The sequence below is a fragment of the Meleagris gallopavo genome, chromosome 1 (genome assembly GCF_000146605.3).
Source record: "Meleagris gallopavo isolate NT-WF06-2002-E0010 breed Aviagen turkey brand Nicholas breeding stock chromosome 1, Turkey_5.1, whole genome shotgun sequence".
NCBI lineage: Eukaryota > Metazoa > Chordata > Aves > Galliformes > Phasianidae > Meleagris > Meleagris gallopavo.
In genome coordinates, this window is record NC_015011.2 from 21,929,120 (window position 1) to 21,944,514 (window position 15,395).

General features: G+C 36.7%; 1 protein-coding gene across 9 annotated transcripts in view; it reads left to right on the forward strand.

The window, feature by feature from the left end:
• CADPS2 (calcium dependent secretion activator 2) overlaps nucleotides 1–15,395 on the forward strand; it is a 239,584-nt gene that overhangs the window by 152,050 nt on the left and 72,139 nt on the right. For 5 of the 9 annotated variants that reach the window (XM_031553158.1, XM_031553160.1, XM_031553159.1 and 2 more), the window contains exons 14-16: nucleotides 3,202–3,265; nucleotides 5,702–5,825; nucleotides 7,981–8,001. In XM_031553158.1, coding sequence (XP_031409018.1) covers nucleotides 3,202–3,265; nucleotides 5,702–5,825; nucleotides 7,981–8,001 — 209 coding nt within the window. The remainder of the gene's footprint in view (nucleotides 1–3,201; nucleotides 3,266–5,701; nucleotides 5,826–7,980; nucleotides 8,002–15,395) is intronic. The other 4 variants (XM_031553162.1, XM_031553166.1, XM_031553172.1 and 1 more) reach the window with 1 other exon arrangement.

Here is a 15,395-nt window from a genome sequence, read left to right on the forward strand (position 1 = left end):
TGCTGTGTGAAACAGCTTTCTTTTCTTTGGCACGGTTTGCTATAAGTTTATTGGAAGCTTCTCTGGTGTGATGAGGTAAGTGTCTAGTATTCACTTGTATCTGTCATGCAGATAACAAGGTTGTTTGGGAATTTTTTGAGCTGGGACGACACAGCAGTCTTCATTTGAGATTTCACCTCTGTATTAACCTAAAGAGACCTAGGATTCTCCTTGAAGAGTATTCCCTTTGGAAGAAATAGCAGCGTTCCCATCTTTGTCTCTGGCATGATTCATATGCCCCATCTTCCATGGGATTAAGTAACTCATGCCAAAGAAGCAGTACAGAACAGTGTAAGACAGAGTGCTCCCTACCTAGGTATGGAAAGGCAGGAAGGGAGTAGCAAAAAAGAATATCATCTGCAGGGAGAAGAAAAACTTGTTTCTGCAACAATCTTGTCATGATTGCTAACAATAGAAACAAAAGAGTATAGGAGTTTGGTGAAGACTTCTAGCCTAACTGGAATACTTACAAACATGTTCTATCAAATTTTTCATAAAAACACAATCATTGCCATTTCCAGTGAGTGTAAGTACTTTTTTTCTTGCACCTTGATGAGGTCTGTGAGAGTAGTTGGGGTCAAAAATATACTGAAGCAGGCTTCTGAATATGTGCAGAAGAGAACAAGACGGCTGGGCATCCTAAGAATGAGTGTTAGCCTTCAGGCAGTCACGTGCATGAGATTAATTACACAATGTACAATAACATTTGAATAATTTAATTGGAATAAATAAAGGTAAAGATCTTCATGCCTATACGTGGTAGAGGATGTTGATCAGCTTTGGCTATACCTGTGATTATGATATCTCTGTCTCATTCTTGCTGGTTCTAGAGGGAATTCAAACAGTGTTAAAAACCTGCTTCCAGTTTTAGTATCTTCTGTGACCTTTGTAATTTTCACTGCTGTCAACCTGGCTCCATGATGACCAAGAGGGAGCCTGCCTGTCCTGGGCAGGTGGTTCTCACATAAATATTTCCCAGTTTGTGAGGTACTTGAACTTCTCCTTTCTCCTTTTTTACACTCTGAGACAGCAGATTCCTTCCTGCCTCTCCAGCATCAAGTGTGGAAGAGATGATATTTCAGAGAAAGCTGCTAAGGCTGTCTTGTACAAAGGCTTCTCTGAAAGTAATGCCTCCTATTTTTCTGTGTTGGCCTATGAAGTCAGAGGAAGATTTTGGTGGTACAGCAGTAGAGACTGAACCTTCCTGCCAGTATTCCAATACCTTTTGTTTCTGTGCGACAGATGGTAGCAGAGGGGTAGTCTGACAAAATGGTGTCTGATAGGGAAGTATGAATGAAGCAAAGATGTGTCACTGAATTCCTGTGGAATGTGGAAAAAAATGGCACCCATTGGCATTCATTGATGCTTGCTGAATATTTAGAGACTGAACAATGGATGTGAACACAGTAAGACGGTAGATGGTGCTTTTCAGCATTGGCAACAGCAACAGTGGGTTACCTATTCTGGTGTCAATTTTTACAAGCATGGCATGCAAGCTCTTGTTTATCTGTGGCAAAAACACATAGATAATGTGGTGACTATGTTGAAAAATATTGCTCTGTAGCTGAGACTTTGTGAAATAGTGCTGTTGTGTTGTTTGTATCAGTTGCAGTTTTCATGGAAGTAAGTCAGAGGCATTATTTTCAGAGCAACCTACGTACCTAACCTCTTGGCTGGCTGTGTGAATTTAGTCTTCAGAGTATTCCTTTTGCACTTCTGTATGTTGTTGGTACTAATGTAGACCATGAGTGCTGCTCCTTCTCAATTCTCTACTAAGTAATGTATACAAATATCTCCAGAGGACCACTACCTTTGTACCCAGTAAGAGGCTGTAGTGTTGGAGGAATACTGCTAAGTGTCCCTTTAGATGTCAGCTGTGACCACATCCCTTTCTCTAAGCCTCTTATCTCAAGAAAATGACTCTTCCCTGTCAGAAGCTCCTTGCAGCAATTGCTCTCAAAAGCTGGCTGCCAGTGTTGGACACACACGCTGAGTAATCCCCACCCTGAGTGGGTCATCTGTCTGCATCTTCACCTTAAAAGTGGGTGAATTTTGGAAACTTCTTACATTACTTACATTGCAGAACTCACATTGATTTTGAATATTAAATATAAACAAGGAATGAGTGGCATTTATTCCAAAACTACTATTCTGAGTAAACAGGAATAAACCATGGGAGATCCAGTTCAAGGATTGTGGAAATACACTAAAGATAAAGGAGGAGTCAGAACATCTAAGGATGACTTAAAGCCTAAGGCTTTAAATCTGCTTTCCTAATTTGTTAGCAGGGTTCCAAGAGTTGTTAGCACTCCAGTAAGAAAGAAACAAAATGAGGCAAAGCAAATATTGAAATTCTCTCCAGCTGAAAATCCTTTTTTGACCTCATTTACCAGCCTTTATTTTGGCTGACCAAAATGCATATCAAAAATTCACTAGTCTAAATCCTTTTATTGGTAGAAAATATTTTAATGTTGGAAAACATTAGAACATGAGGCCACGATTGAGTAATAAGAAAAAAATAATCTAAGCAAAGGAAAAAAAATCCTCTTTTCCAATTGGGGATATTATAGATTTTATAGACAGATTAGGAGACATTACTATTGCCTGAACTCTGTAGTCTCATTGAGCTGATCTATTGGATCATTCAGCAGACAAAAATTAAAATTAAAAACAAAGCTATGGATGGGAACGCATTTCTCATTTACATGCTATTGAATGTGGAGACAGAATAGCTGAAAACATTTACAATAACAGAAGATGCTTCCCCGAGCTATTTATAACATAATAGGAAATATTATGGAATATCTGCAGGCATTTTTCTTCTTATATACATATAAAACTTAAATAACAGGCATCTTTTTTCTAGGAAGATGACAAGCTCATCAGAGACCATTAAATATTTTTCATAGTTGAGAAAGTGCAAGTAATGCTTTTTGCCTTTTGTTTTTGTTTTTGTTTCTGTATTTGAGCCTGTGCGGCTGGTAGGCTGATACTTCTATAATGTATATATTTTCCATGGTAGACTACTGAAGAGATCTGTTTTCATTAGTGCTTTGCCTGTGGGAGTTTGCTATTAAATTTTTTAATGCAAGCAGTGTACAGAGTTACATCTCAAACTAAATGCTTATCATTTTCTCTTCCTTTTTTTTTTTAATCTTTAAGATACTGTTTCCCTTTTGGACGTCCTGAAGGAGCTTTAAAAGCTACGCTTTCATTACTTGAAAGGGTAAGTTGGACAATATATTTTAAGTTCTGCCTGAGTACTAAGCTTGCATTTTTTTCTTTTGCCTTCAGGCCAACTGAAAGCAGGCTTGTTTCTTCTTTGGTATTCTACTACTGGTTATAGTTGTTGTTTGCTGGGAGGTTTGTTTTTTATTTCTCAGCATTTTCCACAGAAGCAAACAGCTGCTCTCTGTAGGACACATTTCTTGGACTTCAAGCCATTGTAGTTAAGCCTCTTTCCTGCTCTCTATGGCTTCCCTGCCACTGTTGTTATTGATATTGATACAAACATTAAAAACCATCTATATGATGAAAATAATCATCTGTGATAGTGTAGACTGAATCAATTTGAGAAGAAAATGCTATGTGTGCTGAAACTGTCATGAGCTGTAAATGTAAAGCTCTACATAGCAAATCCTCTTCTACTGCCTGCAAGGACGAAAGCCTTGCAATGGTAAAATCATCTATCTTCTATGAGGAAAGAAAATTTAAAACTCCAATAGGGATTTCAGCGGACTTGTATCAGCAGGAGCCTGAGGAACATGAGAATGGAAGAAAAGCTTAGATCCCATTCTGGTAGTCCTGCCAAAATCTGAGAGGTTTAGTCTCAGGAAGTGTCAGCCATTTTGCAGTGCAAAAAACTCTGTGGATAGGGATTCTGTCTTATATTTCTGCCATGTTCAGAAACCTGGGCTGTCTTGTTCTGTATGTTTTATTTTCACTTCTAATCTTGGTGATTGTAGTGCTATGTAAATTTCTTCATGTTTTATGAAAGAGCCCTTTCCTTTTACTGTTCCTGATGCAGTAAATGTTATTGGTGCTTTCTGTTGGTCAAGCAACACCTTTGTCAGTCTTGACTGAGAAAAAATAAATGCTGAATGTGTTAAAAACTTTTTCTTATCTGTCACTGAAAATTCTGAAAAAAGATCAGGTCATTTTCTTTCCTTTTGTTGATAAACCAGAAGTTATTCATTAAAAAAAAAAAAAAGTATTTACAAAGATATGTCATCTGCGTGTGCAAGTAACAGAAGAAATCTGCTTTGTAACAAGCTCTTCCTAACAGCTTCCCCTCAGCTGAGCCTGTATGAGGGTGCAGCTTATATAGATAATATCATAGAGTTGAAAGGGACCTTTAAAGGTCATCTAGTCCAACTCCCCTGCAATGAACAGGGACACCACAGCTAGATCAGGTGGCTCACAGCCTGGTCCAGCCTCACCTTGAAAGTCTCCAGGGATGGTGTATCCACTACATCTCTGGGCAACATGTTCCACTGCTTTACAACCCTCACTTTCAAATACTTTTTCTTTATATGTAACTTATATCTATCCTCTTTGAGATTGAAACCATTTCTCATTCTTCTGTCAGCACAGACTCTGCTAAAGAGTCTGTCCCTTCTTTCCTGTAGCTCCCCTTTAGATAATGAAAGCCTGCTATCTGGACACCTTGCAGCCTTTTCTTCTGCAGGCTGAATAGTCCCTGCTCTTTCAGCCCATTCTCATAGGAGAAGTGTTCCATCCCTTGAATCCATTTTTAAGAAGAAGCATCTTTAAGAGCATGTACATTGTCTTTCATGTGATTGTTAAAATATTTATTCTAAATATTGTTTACCCCTCTACCTGTTGAAAGTTAATGAGATAGAAGTTAAAATAAAAATGCAAGTGAATTATTAACAATTAACTTTTTTTTTTTGGGACAATCACTTGTAATGTTAGTAGCCCATAGCATGTAAAATTCTATCTGCATAGAGGTATGTATTTTCAGTTTACCTCACTTGCAAGAGGTGTTCTATTTTATCAAAGTTCTATACTTGAAAAAAATCAACAGGCCTAAAAACTGATAGCTTTAGGAAAAGCTTTATATGATCTGTTACTTCACTTGTCTGTGATAAAACATTTCACCAAAAGTTCAAGATTTCCCCAGCCTGTTATAGCTAACTTTTTTTTCACAACAAAGACATGCTGAATTTGAATCCTTGAGGAAGGAAGAAAAGCAGTCAGTATTTACTACTTCTGACAGTATTCACAGTTTCTCCTTTACACTGTTGAAAAATCAATGGATTTGCAATGATGGAAATTTTTCCGCAAGTGAGAACCAAGCAAATTTCCACATTCTCATGTTCAGTGGATAGCATGATCGAGACCGTCTGGGGAACACTCTCATTGCACTGTTGATGGTATCATCCAAAGGATGACTGACTGACATGCTTCAAGATGCCAAACAGTAGTCTTGTATAGTATATAAATACCATACAGGCAATCAAACAGGATTGAAGAGAAATCTTCAAAAGCAAATACCCAGTTCCACCAGCTGAAATAGTTCCTTTTTGATTAATGCCTTCAACAGTTATCAGCTCTGAAGTAACATTACAATACTTTTATCCTTTTCCCATGGGTTTTGAGTAATGAGTGTAACCAAGTGGTATAATTGTCTCTGGCACAGGTTTTAATGAAAGACATTGCCACTCCCATACCAGCAGAAGAGGTGAAGAAAGTGGTCAGAAAATGTCTGGAGAAGGCTGCCTTGATCAATTACACTCGACTTACAGAATATGCCAAAATAGAAGGTTAGTACAGCAATCAATTGCCAAAGTGGCTGTAAAAGCCAACAATGCCTATTAAATGAATATTCTGTGAGCAGCCTTTTCCCTTTCCTGAACAAACCCTTTCCACAGCAAGGGGAAATGTCTCATTAAAATCTCAGCTGGTGAACTACGGAGCTTTTTCCTATTCATTGCTTTAATATGCCTCCTGGGACCCTGTTTGAATAGAAGACCAGGACTTCTTAATTTAAGTTGCCCTTTGTTCTCACTTTTGAGTTTTCCATAAATCTAAAAGGTTGTTTATGGATTATTTTTTATTTCCCTTTTTCTAGCAATTAAACTACTGACAGGAAATTCTTTCCTTATCAACAGCAACAGTACATTGAAACTTGAAAACTCTGGATATAGATGTCTTTCTGATGTATTTATAAGGCTGACAGATAAGTGTTACTTATTTCTGTCATTGTGTTGTCAGATGTATGATAATAATCTGATATTTAAAACCTTAATTACATCCTGATTTATTGAATGAACTATATCAGTAGTTTATTTTCTGGAATTTGTATGTATTCTGGAACACATTGCAGTGAAATTAAATTGAGATTTTTCTCAAAGAATTGGCAAGGGTGCACAGAATCATTTGAATACTGTACATAAGTATGTAAACCTTATGGAGAACAAAAAGGAAGTCACAGTAGTGAAATGCTTAGTTAAGATCTGTTCCATAAAGCACAGAAAGTTACGTCTGTGCAAATATATTCAGGAGTAGAAAACAGCGTGTTTGCATATATCTAACTGTTTCTTTGGAACCATTGTCAATTAATAGGAAAATAAATGAAAGATAGATTTTATTATAAAAATGCATTTGTTATGCATAGTAAGTTTTTATTCATAGCATGTATTTCTAGAAATACACTAGAACAAATAGAGTTATCATAATAGCAAAATGAAGCCTCATATCTTGTGCAGTACTATGAAGTCAACTTTTTTTTCCTTTTTCCATTTCTGTTTAAATTCTCTGAAAAACATGAGTTAACCAATCTCATACATGATAAACAAAAAACCTATCTCATCACTATAGCAACCAGTATTAGATCATAGGAGTAACAACATGAAACCAGTTCATCATAATTAATTATGATACCATGTTGTGTTAAAGAAAGGAGGGTGAATATTAAATCTATTCCAGAAAATGAAAAAGCAAAAATATGATTTCCTTTATTTTTGTCTTTCCATATTTATAATGGATTTTCTGGGGCTTAATATTTGTCCCTTAGTAAACCTGTTAAAATAATGGGTAAGGAAATGGAAATATTTTATAAGATGACAAAAGTTTGCAAAAGATATCATAACTCTCTGACACTAAACTGGATTGGGAAAGTTTGGGTTTTTTTTACCATGAAATGAATACATCTTTCAATTTTTAACTAGGTCCTGGAAAATGCTACCAGTTCCCATGTGAGTAGCAAATTCTGCCCTTTTAAATATACATACTGTTAATACTACACTAATCTGGAGTGGCACGTAACACTGAAGTCCATTCCATGGCATTTTAACTTGCTTATTTCTTTTTGACAAAACTAGGTTTCTGTAAGGATATTTACACTCATGTTAGCCCAAAATACAATAGATAATTACATACAGAAGTGTAGTATATCAAGGAAAAAAAGTGTAAAGTACTTTTTCTGAGAATAAAATAGAGTAGAAAGTAAAGGGCTCTAACACCATAACATAAGAAAAATAAACACCTTTGTCTTCAGTAGCAATGAGGCCTGTATTTATCTTTTCCTATACTGAATTTATAATAAGCATCTTACTTTTTTACCAGTATAAATGTAATGGTTTTCATTCTGTCATTTAGGCCTATGGGAGAATTGCTGCACCTCAAACACTGAAATGTTCTTCTCTTAAAAGTAATTCATGTTTGCCTTTGCCTTAATTGCTTACTCCTCAAATTGCATTTTAAGAGCTAAAAAAAAGAGAAGGCAATGCATTGTGTGAGCATCTGTGCCACAGTCAGGAGTGTCACTGCTGTACTCACAATTCTCAGAAGTTTTTAATTCCTTATTTGGTATCTATTCTATTGTCATAAAATTAAAACAGTTTTATTTCTGCAATAATGTTTCTCTTTTCTTTTTTGGTTTTCTTCTTTTTTTTAATTTGTTTGTTTTATATTTAGCAACAGCAGAAAAAGACTCAGGTGATTACTATTTGTGTGCATGTCTGCATGTGATTTAGTCTGTTGCATGTGTTGTTTTTTCATTCTGTTGATTTCAGCAATACCAAGATATTGACCAGAGCATGTGCAAGTCTTAAAATTAGTCTTGGTGTAGTGTCCATGTGTTCATCATTTACACTGTTATTTAAGTATGGCATGCGTATTTATTAGTAATTTAGGTGATTTTATTAACCTCTATCTTTTGGAATGTTGAAAAATTTAGTTTCTGTGAAAGATGTAACAAAGAGATGCTGACAAGTTTGGCTCTTAAATTCAAAATGAAGGATATTATATGAGAACTCATCTCACAAAGCTTGTTTTACATCATTCTGATATGAGTCTGTTTAGTGGCATGTTTATTTTTCTAGTTACAGATGAGGTTTGAGAGCATGTTTGTTCTTTGTGTTTCTGATTCCATGAGTCTGATATTGTCTCTAGTAATGCAGAGAGTTTTTTGAGTGCTTTTATTCAAATAGTTAACAAAAAGATCAAAAAGGGCATGGTGAAAAATGGTCTCCATAAAGGCTGAGTAGAAATGACTGTTCAGGTGTGTGGTCGAGTACTAATGGCTGCATGGAAGTATGAGGGATTGCAAATACATATACAATTTAGAATAGAATAGACTGGAAATAATATCTATGCACACTTTTGTTTTACCTTTTTTAAAGCCTGATGATAGTGCTTTTTGGTTTCCAACCACGGCTATGGGAAGGGGCATTGAGTTGGTAGCATTCTCAGCATAAAATCATTTTGTGTCTAGAAAGACACACTGAGATGGTGACCTTAAAGTTGTTCAAAAGGTAGTTGAAAACAGAGCTCTTTGACAATGAGGGACCTGAAAGGAGAAAGGCAGTCCATTTCTTAGTTCTCCATTCTCTGTTGGAGGAACAGCTTCCATACCCAGTAATCAAGCAGAAAACTTTATCAAATTATAAAGACTACATTTTCTAAAAGTTAGTATTCATAACTGAAGAGTCTGAAAATTCTGATGATTCCCAACACTTCCACTGATTTTCATTTAAAAGGTTTAAATACCATGGAAACAGAAGTGTTCCAATCAGAGTTGTTAAAAAAAGAAAAAGACAATGCAGTGATACAGGCATTTCTGCCACTGCCTTTTAGAATGAGTACACAACCAGGTGATCACCTGATCCCCTCTGACCAACAGGGAAAGGACCTTTAAGGTGTTCCTGAGCACCTGGAGGCTTCTTCAGGAATGTCTCTGTGAAAAGATGTGTTTCATACTATCAAATACAAATACTCCCTAAGAGAGGTTCTCTGCTAGGTAAGACACCTAAAGCTAGATAGTACAAATATTCCACTTACTACTTCAACTCATGCAGCTGTTGAATAAAATGTCCCTTCAAGTGAGAAAGTGGTGAATCTATTGAATCTGTGAAAAGAGGAAACTCAATTCGGAGTTTGTCTCGTATGACATTTGTGCTCCAAAACCTCAGCTGCACACTTTTATATAACATGTATCACCTCAAGTACAAATCTTTGTTTCCCTCACCCTTGCTATTCTTATTTTTTTCCAAGCTTGTTGTGTCGGAATCATGGACCATTAAGTACAGATGACATAAAGTTAGAGGCACAGGAGAAGAAAAAACAAAAAAAAAAGTAACCTAGTCTTCAGTCATTTTACATTAGCTTTAAGCATGATTTGACAGAACTATTGCTGTCTTCTTGAGATTCTAGGATAGAAAAGCTGTCCCTTAAGTGACCTGGCAAATGACAGTATTACAGAATGAAAGGGAAGAAAGCCTATGGCATACAATGAGTAATGGAAATTCACTGTGCAAGTTAGGTGAAACTAGAGGTCTATAGGTTGTATTATAATTTAATTGCTGAATTAAATTCTTCTTCTGACTAAAAATTTATTTGAAAATTAGTGAGACAACTCAGAAAATTAATTTTATTGACAGAATAGACTGTTGCACAATAATTTAGTGTCGCTTTGAACCCATTTCTCTGATGTAAAAGTTCAGTCTTAGGCATCATTCATATTTTAGGCTGGCTAACAGAGCCAAATCCTGCTCCCATTGGTGTTGCTAGCTAAAGTACAGATTTCGACATGAGCTTGATAGACAGCATGCTTAGCCTTAGCACCATGTATTGCACTGTTGTCGAAAATAAGGAAAAACTATTTATTAACAATTATTATTTACAATTTAACTTATACACTGAACACTATGCAGAGAATCTTGAACTGTAGGAGTATCCTTGGTTAGGTAATACAGAGGTGAACATGCAAATTCTTCTTGTTGAGAGAATCCTTCCTCAGCAGCGTAGTTGCCAAATTCCCAGGTCTATTCCCCAAGTGCTCTCATTTTCACAGTCTCAATTGAACAAGACTCTGAATGCTTTCCCAGAAGACGGTGGTTATTTTCTTAATGGCAGATGCAGTGGTATAAGCAGCACTTGCATTGACAGAATTTGTTTGCAGCCAGAATGACATTTCATTTAGCACTGCCACATTGTAGAACAGCATTTTTCAATAAAAATTACATTTGCAGTGAAAACTATACAAGGTTCAGCATGCCATTCTTCATGGCATGAACTGCCAAAATTCTCATGGAGTAGCAAATCTGTTCAGTCAGTATAACTGCCATTATGAGGAGAATAGCAGCAAGCCAACCGTTGTCATTTTGAACTATGCCTAAGAACTCTTCTACGGTTTTACTGTTTTACTCAGTACTTAACACTCCCAATAAGTAATGCTGAGCATAACTTGGCCTGCTGGATTCTGAGGCCAGAGCCAAAATGCATTCTTCAGATGAGTTCTGTAGAGCTTCCAATGAATAGCTTAGAGAAATTTACATGCATCCCTCAGCTGTTTTCTCACTTCATAAAGGGAAACTTACAAAGAAATGATAACGTACATAAATCCATTTTAAAAACATAGTAATGAAGTACTTTATTTATTCCTTCTCAGAAACAATTTTTCCCCATTTACACTTACTAGAAATCTGAATGAATGAGGAGAAATGGACTCCATGAGTGCTGCTGTTAATTCCAAAGACAAATGAGAAAACCTCACATGTAAACAAATTTTTCAGTACAGAGCATTACATTTCTGTAGAGTGATAAATGGCCTTGGTTAAGGATGAATGTGGCAAATGGCTGTGAAGTGAACAGGTCAGTATCTGTCATCGTTGACAGAGATTCACCTTGCTGGTGATAGACAGATTGCAAACATTTGAAAGGTAGTTTTCTTTAAATTCATTATTTTTAAAAGTCTGGAATAACTGAATATACTGGGCTTCTTCTCCCAGTCAGTTTTAATAACAAGAATAAGAATAAATTTTATTAAAATCAGTGCAAATAGTTACTATGTAGCACAATTGCTCAAAGATAAATCACAGTTGTCATCTCAGTATTGCTTTCTCCACCAAAGCCTGAATAACCGTTAACTCCATACAGTGGAGGGTTAGGAGCAACACAGCAGTTGTTTTTTTTTTTAAAGGACATAATTCATTAACATACTCACTGCATATTACCCTTCCTTTTGAAACTCGTATGTAAATGCCCTCAAAGCTCAGGAGGATCTTTCTGACTTAAAAAGAACACTACAAACATTATTGAAATGTTTGAATCTATTAAAAAAGAGAAGGCAAGTGGAGAGAGTCATTGTACCTGGAGAGGACTTGATTAAAGCTCTCCATGCATGTTCATTTCACTGAATGAACAAAAATGAGTGACTTGCACAGCTGCACAGCACCTTCTTGGTCTCTGTTGTCCAACTAAACAGAAACAAGAGGATACATCCCTGTATCCTCTTAAATCAGTCCCTGATTTCAATTTTGGAACAGAGGTCTGGAAGGGAACCCGTGGTTAATGTCCTGATACCTCCTTCATCAGCATACCCAAATCCTGGCTTCACAGCTGGATGAACTGTTCTTTCTTTGAGCCATCGTTCTTCCCATTTTCTGCTTACTCCTTCAAGTATGGGAATACCATTTCAAGTCCTGCTTGCTCTATAGGCTACGAATCACCTTACAGTCATGTCATTTCCTATTTTTCACACAGTACCTCCCTTCTTTATCTTAGATAGCTTTTTTACTTGCATCTTTAATCCCACCTTGCCCTATGATGTATTTTAGACATTTTTTATAGTCGAAACCCACTTTTTAGTAAATTTTCCTTACCTTGTCTGAGAAGTTTGGTCTCTTGTTTTTCATTACCATTTTGAAAAACTTTCTCTGTTAATGTTTGAATCTTCTTGAACATTGATGACTGTATCATCTCCATGAAATGCCTGCACAGTATTAGTACTACTTCCCAATCTATAATGCTCGATGCGGTGCCCACGGCCTGCTCCTCCGTGAGCCTGTCCTGGGCTGCATGGAGCTGCTGGAGCACCTCCTGCCTCCTCCTGCCCTGAGCTCGGTGCCTGCAGGGCCACTGCTCTCTCGTTTCTCCCCCCTCTCTCCCAGCTGTGCAGCGGTTGTTCCCTGGCAGAGGCGAGGCCCCGCTGGAGCAGCTGGGCCTGCTCTGCTCTGACACGGGGCACTGCGGGGCTCTGCCACCCGCAGCCCCTGCTACCAACACCTTGCCATTTAAGCCCAATACAACCAGTAATGTAATATGTTTGACAAATACTGGTGTTCTCCCGTCCACGTCATGCTTATGGCACTCCGCTGTTCTGTGAAAAGTTCATACAACCAAGCCTTCATAGTCTTTGATCATTTCCAACTGCTGAATTATAGCAAATGTTTATTGCTGTTCATGTTAAGTCCATTGCTCTTCCTCTTAAAGTTGGTCTCCAGTTCTTCTATTACTGTATTACGACACTACTCTTTATTGCCAGTGTTTTACAACACTGTTACAGTGCACTATAGTATTTATTTTCAAGTAATTGGTGAAATATTAAAGAAGCTCAGCCCTACAATGGATACTCAAAGAATTCTTGAAACCTTTCTTTTCTCCTTCTCAACATTAACCATAGCCTTTCTCTTTAGATACCTTCTTTGTCAAACACAGTTTCTTCTTTAATCCTCATTTTCTTCAGCTTAACTGATAGTTTTCCCATGAGGCACAGTATCAAATGCTTTAGTAAAGCCAGAATAGATGAGATCTACTGAATTTATTTTCTAAGAAAATATCCTATCAGGCATAGCCTCTGCATGAATCTAGCGCAAACTACATTTGCAAAATTGTTACACTTTATTCTAGGTCCTCAATCAGTAATTTTGTCAACATTTGTTTTAAAGTTAATTGACAGCATCAATTTTCCTATCTCTTTACCTGCAGGCATTTCACTAACTCTGTAATATTTAGATTCTAAAACTTATTAGAGCTATGAAATCTAGGTCTGCATTTTCAAGCACCAGTTCTTTCTCCTACTGGGATGTCAACTATTCAGCTCCCTTCATTCATGGAGCTCTTAAGTTCTCATGTTTGTTATCTCTGAGTTTTTATCCACAAGAACAGAAAGTGCTGAGAACATTAGTTCTTTATGCCTTTAGAGAGAAGTTACAAGTTATAAGCAAGGATGGGAAGAAAGTGCTGGTATCTATGTTGTGATAACCAGAATACAAAGCATTGTAAGTTAGATCAGAATTGAAAAATCAGATTTCTTTTCATCCTGGCATTTTTTATTTTGCTTTTATCTCTTCAGATTTCATGTTTCAGTTTTTTTCCAGCTTCACATGAGTCAATAGATTCCCTTTTCTGAAAAGAAATCTGTGATTATCCCATGACAGTAATTCCATTGAATACTACAATAGATTTGAAAAAAAGGTGGAAACACTGCAACATCACCCACTTTATAAAATAATAGGTTATAAAGTAGGAGATGTAAATTCTAACTTTCTGTAAATCTCATAATCTTTCTGTACATGCCAGGGGTAATATTAATTATTTTTTTTAAACTGTTTTGTCTCGAGAACTTAAAATCCTATTTAATTCTCAGATGTGGAAAGACTAGTTTCAGCTTCACAATTAAAGTTAAATTCCATTATTTATATAAGGCTAGATTTTATTTTTTTTCTTAATCAGAAAAATATAGCCTATCCTCCCAGATGTCCGCTCTACTTTTTCACTGCAGAATTAATTCTGTGAGAATTTGCAAGAAAATCCATCATGGTCACATCTAAATTATCTGTAGATGGATTATCCCAGTTGCAGATTAACTCTGGAGTCAGCTCAGGTCTAGTAGCATATATTAGCTCCAGTTTATTGACATTTGTACTGCTTTTGTTACAAGCAGTATTGCTGGCTTTGCATGTTGAAAAGTCTGAATAAGTTCGCCCTACTGACACAGAGTTGCTCCCACCCTGAATATCAACGTCATAGTGGTTCTGCTGATGCAGCTCAGTTGTTCAGACAGATTATTTGTCATGGCTCTTGGCTCAACAGCTAAGGAAGAATACTTGGAATGGATGAAGCTTTATAAGGCATACAATTTACTACCATCTAACAGTCATTTACAAAAGCAGTAGCACACACCAAATTCGCTTAAGTAGGCATCTAGAAGAGGTTAATTGAAAGACCTCCCAAAATAGACATTACTGCTGTATCATCAGAGTTCTAGGAATGGAGTTGCTCTGGATATTTCGTATTTTCATCCTTGGTTGGGAAGAGATGTAAAATCTTTGCTTAAGTCTGTACAGATGATGCAAAAGTCCTGTGGAAATTAATGACAGCAAAATGTTGCTGTTTGGTAACCTTAAGTCTTAACCCTTGCATATAAAGGAATGCAGGACATACAGAATATGACATTGTTTCTGGTATACATTCATTCTGCAGAGGATTTGGGTAAAAGCAGACAAGCAGGTTTTCAGGACATCCCAGTATCTAGATATGGCAGAGCAGGGCAGCATGTGTGAAGTTGTGAGGACATTTGGCAGAGCTTAGTATTTGAGTCATCCTCTAGTCAACGTTGTACAATCTGTTATAAAATAGATATAAAAATATTTTTAAGGTTGTTGAAAGCATATAGTTGAAGGACTCTTGTCAGTTTCGATCCTTAAAGAAAATTGACTTATTTCCGAGTACAGAATACCTTCACAGAAGAAAAAACAAAACAGGAAGGGAACTATTCCCTTCACTTTGTAGAGAAAGGCATTGAAGACCAAAGGGCAAAAGGCCAAGAAAATGCTCAGAGAAATTAAATACATGCATTTAATAGTGATGGTGGTTATGTGCAGAGGTTGGAAAACAAGCAGAGAAATGAGGTTCACATTTGTCTGCAAAGATATAGTCTTTTCTGGAAAACAAAGTGTAAGTTAGGTGTTAGACAAGCTGATGTTTTTGGGTCCAGTGAAGGAGGTACTGGGAGAAGTTCTTTGACCTGTATAAAACAGGAGCTCCAAGCAGAAGATCTGACGGTCCCTTCTTGCCTTAATCTCCATCCATCTATAAAGCACTCACCT